The sequence below is a fragment of the Panulirus ornatus genome, chromosome 30, assembly GCF_036320965.1.
Source record: "Panulirus ornatus isolate Po-2019 chromosome 30, ASM3632096v1, whole genome shotgun sequence".
Classification (NCBI taxonomy): domain Eukaryota; kingdom Metazoa; phylum Arthropoda; class Malacostraca; order Decapoda; family Palinuridae; genus Panulirus; species Panulirus ornatus.
Window position 1 is genome coordinate 21,290,324 of NC_092253.1, and position 4,733 is coordinate 21,295,056.

At 43.9% G+C, this 4,733-nt stretch overlaps 1 protein-coding gene across 1 annotated transcript; it reads left to right on the forward strand.

The window, feature by feature from the left end:
• The first annotated feature begins 3,409 nt into the window (after positions 1-3,409).
• Positions 3,410-4,400, forward strand: LOC139758589 (uncharacterized). The gene is made up of 3 exons (XM_071680106.1): positions 3,410-3,422; positions 3,607-3,924; positions 4,110-4,400. Exons 1-3 carry the CDS (start codon positions 3,411-3,413, stop codon positions 4,374-4,376), a joined length of 597 nt encoding a protein of 198 aa, XP_071536207.1. The 5' UTR covers position 3,410; the 3' UTR covers positions 4,377-4,400.
• The last annotated feature ends 333 nt before the right edge of the window (positions 4,401-4,733 follow it).

Consider the following 4,733-nt stretch of genomic DNA (forward strand, 5'->3'; position numbering starts at 1 on the left):
ATGATCCACTTCCGCTTCCATGGTTCCATCCGCTGACAGATCCACTCCCAGATATCTAAAACACTTCACTTCCTCCAGTTTTTCTCCATTCAAACTCACCTCCCAATTGACTTGACCCTCAACCCTACTGTACCTAATAACCTTGCTCTTATTCACATTTACTCTTAACTTTCTTCTTCCACACACTTTACCAAACTCAGTCACCAGCTTCTGCAGTTTCTCACATGAATCAGCCACCAGCGCTGTATCATCAGCGAACAACAACTGACTCACTTCCCAAGCTCTCTCATCCCCAACAGACTTCATACTTGCCCCTCTTTCCAAACTCTTGCATTTACCTCCCTAACAACCCCATCCATAAACAAATTAAACAACCATGGAGACATCACACACCCTGCCGCAAACCTACATTCACTGAGAACCAATCACTTTCCTCTCTTCCTACACGTACACATGCCTTACATCCTCGATAAAAACTTTTCACTGCTTCTAACAACTTGCCTCCCACACCATATATTCTTAATACCTTCCACAGAGCATCTCTATCAACTCTATCATATGCCTTCTCCAGATCCATAAATGCTACATACAAATCCATTTGCTTTTCTAAGTATTTCTCACATACATTCTTCAAAGCAAACACCTGATCCACACATCCTCTACCACTTCTGAAACCACACTGCTCTTCCCCAATCTGATGCTCTGTACATGCCTTCACCCTCTCAATCAATACCCTCCCATATAATTTACCAGGAATACTCAACAAACTTATACCTCTGTAATTTGAGCACTCACTCTTATCCCCTTTGCCTTTGTACAATGGCACTATGCACGCATTCCGCCAATCCTCAGGCACCTCACCATGAGTCATACATACATTAAATAACCTTACCAACCAGTCAACAATACAGTCACCCCCTTTTTTAATAAATTCCACTGCAATACCATCCAAACCTGCTGCCTTGCCGGCTTTCATCTTCCGCAAAGCTTTTACTACCTCTTCTCTGTTTACCAAATCATTTTCCCTAACCCTCTCACTTTGCACACCACCTCGACCAAACACCCTATATCTGCCACTCTGTCATCAGACACATTCAACAAACCTTCAAAATACTCATTCCATCTCCTTCTCACATCACCACTACTTGTTATCACCTCCCCATTTACGCCCTTCACTGAAGTTCCATTTGCTCCCTTGTCTTACGCACCTATTTACCTCCTTCCAGAACATCTTTTTATTCTCCCTAAAATTTATGATAGTCTCTCACCCCAACTCTCATTTGCCCTTTTTTCACCTCTTGCACCTTTCTCTTGACCTCCTGTCTCTTTCTTTTATACTTCTCCCACTCAATTGCATTTTTTCCCTGCAAAAATCGTCCAAATGCCTCTCTCTTCTCTTTCACTAATACTCTTACTTCTTCATCCCACCACTCACTACCCTTTCTAAACAGCCCACCTCCCACTCTTCTCATGCCACAAGCATCTTTTGCGCAATCCATCACTGATTCCCTAAATACATCCCATTCCTCCCCCACTCCCCTTACTTCCATTGTTCTCACCTTTTTCCATTCTGTACACAGTCTCTCCTGGTACTTCCTCACACAGGTCTCCTTCCCAAGCTCACTTACTCTCACCACCTTCTTCACCCCAACATTCACTCTCTTTTCTGAAAACCCATACTAATCTTCACCTTAGCCTCCACAAGATAATGATCAGACATCCTCCAGTTGCACCTCTCAGCACATTAACATCCAAAAGTCTCTCTTTCGCACGCCTGTCAATTAACACGTAATCCAATAACGCTCTCTGGCCATCTCTCCTACTTACATAAGTATACTTATGTATATCTCGCTTTTTAAACCAGGTATTCCCAATCATCAGTCCTTTTTCAGCACATAAATCTACAAGCTCTTCACCATTTCCATTTACAACACTGAACACCCCATGCATACCAATTATTCCCTCAACTGCCACATTACTCACCTTTGCATTCAAATCACCCATCACTATAACCCGGTCTCGTGCATCAAAACCGCTAACACACTCATTCAGCTGCTCCCAAAACACTTGCCTCTCATGATCTTTCTTCTCATGCCCAGGTGCATATGCACCAATAATCACCCACCTCTCTCCATCAACTTTCAATTTTACCCATATTAATCGAGAATTTACTTTCTTACATTCTATCACATACTCCCACAACTCCTGTTTCAGGAGTATTGCTACTCCTTCCCTTGCTCTTGTCCTCTCACTAACCCCTGACTTCACTCCCAGACATTTCCAAACCACTCTTCCCCTTTACCCTTGAGCTTCGTTTCACTCAGAGCCAAAACATCCAGGTTCCTTTCCTCAAACATACTACCTATCTCTCCTTTTTTCACATCTTGGTTACATCCACACACATTTAGGCACCCCACTCTGAGCCTTCGAGGAGGATGACACTCCCCGCGTGACTCCTTCTTCTGTTTCCCATTTTAGAAAGTTAATACAAGGAGGGGAGGATTTCCGGCCCCCCGCTCCCGTCCCCTCTAGTCGCTTTCTACGACACGCGAGGAATACGTGGGAAGTATTCTTTCACCCCTATCCCAGGGATAATATACATATATATATCATAACACACACACACATACATCAACACATACGCACATACACACACACACACACACATACATATATATACATATGAAAAATGTAAGAAACAATTTAGAAAACAAACTTTTAGCTTGAAATGAATGAAAAAATGAATGTCACATAATGGTTCAACCTCTGGCTATGGAAAAGGAAATGTACAATTTATTCACACAAAACGTCAATAGCAGTTCTCATCAATTTCACCACTGTATCAATAAGCTTCAATGTCTAAGCTACATTTTTCTCCAACTTCACTTTTCTTGTCAAAACACATGATGAAAACTATCACTCCAGTTAACACAACTATAATATATATATATATATATATATATATATATATATATATATATATATATATATATATATATGTTCAGAGAAAGACAAAAGCTTGCGACCTAAAGGCTAGGTTACCACAGATCGTTAAGTATAGATAAATGGTGTGAAATGTTCATATAAATCCTTAACATAATTCGCATAGATAGTTGAACATCCACCTGTTATAAATCCACCAAAATGACGTGATTATCATTGGTTAAGGTAATTGAACGAAAAGTTACTTAACAAGCCACCATATGCCATTGTCAATAACTGAGGTTATTGACAATGTAACGATGTGATTAAGTTTCCCAGCGATAGTTGGCGTGGTGTCTGTTGTACACCCCCTCTCTCCCCAACTCCCCTCTAGTGTGCGTCTGTAGAGCTGAGAGCGAGCGGAGGATTACAGGTATAAAAGCCTCCAGTCTTCCCACTGAAGAATCAGTTCATGTGACAGCAGGATCATGGGAGCTAAAGTGAGTTCTGTACAGTTCTTGGGCCATGATCACAATGATCTTCCATACATACATCTAAGTCAAGTTCAGAATCGAAACTTCATTTTGCTAGGTGATAACGTGTTATAGAATGCAAATGCTGGCTCACTGAAGTTGGTGGTCTTGGTAAGATCACTGAAGGAAATTATTTCCGTTTTCTATACAGCAGTTGGTTGTGTCCGCCGTTCTCTTAGCCATGGTCCTCGCCAGGCCGGGGGAGTCTGCCCCATCCAAGCATACCCCATCACGCCCCGCCTCATCCCAGCACGCCCCGGTGGGTCCCGCCGCAGGGGCGAGGATTGCCCGCACCGCTCTGCACCAGAGTGCCCCGAAGGACCCCGCCCCAGTGGACAGAGCCGCTCGCCCCGCCCAGCACCAGTCTGCCATGCCCCGCTCCGCCCAGCACCAGCGAGCCCCGACCAACCCCGCCCCAGTAGATAGGGCTGCTCGCACCGCCCCGAAATACCATGCCCCTGCCAGGGAGGTCAGAGTCTAATGCCCATGTATAGATATCACTACCATATATCCATGTATATCACTGTCCACACACACACACACACACACATGATAGCTTGCGCTAGGAGATAGAATGCGCTCATTCTGCAAGAGTAATCAACTGCAACTTCGCCATTACTGTCCTCCCGTCATTTTCTACTCTCGTACTTCCAGGTCCCCACCGGCTATGACTTCACCTACACCGTCCAGGACGACCAGACTGGCGCCACCTATGGCCACCAGGAGACCCGTGATGGCTACGACACCAGGGGCTCCTACTACGTGCCTCTTCCCGACGGTCGCCTCCAGAAGGTCACTTACTACGTCAACGGCGACTCCGGCTTCGTGGCCGAGGTCACTTACGAGGGTGAGGCCACCTACCCGCCCTACAGACCTGCTCCAGCATATGAAATCCGAACCACAGTATCCTTAGGTATTTGAATATAAGGAAAAAATTAGATTTAGAATAAATGATTATCATATCCTCTGTTATGATTCATACCTCGAGGTTCGAACACTGAAATGAACAGATGCTGAGGACAGCTGCTGTAGATGCCATCCCACAGGATCATGGACAATAGTGCGGACACAGAAATTATTGTAAGATAATAAAGTCAGTACAAATACGAAAGTCGTAATGAAAATTTCTCAAGACGTTAAAAAGGGGCAAAGAGGTCCGTTATGATAATAAATGATAACAATAGATTAGCTTCGTTATCAAGCAAAGATTTCGGTTCAGTGTTCGTTATCGAATTCTTTCACATATAGTTTATACTCGTCTATAAGTCTACCTCGTGT

Excerpts from the sequence above, each read along its gene's own strand:
- LOC139758589 (XM_071680106.1), top strand. Across the intron at positions 3,925-4,109 it reads ACCATGCCCCTGCCAGGGAG|GTCCCCACCGGCTATGACTT; the intron begins GTCAGAGTCTAA and ends TCGTACTTCCAG.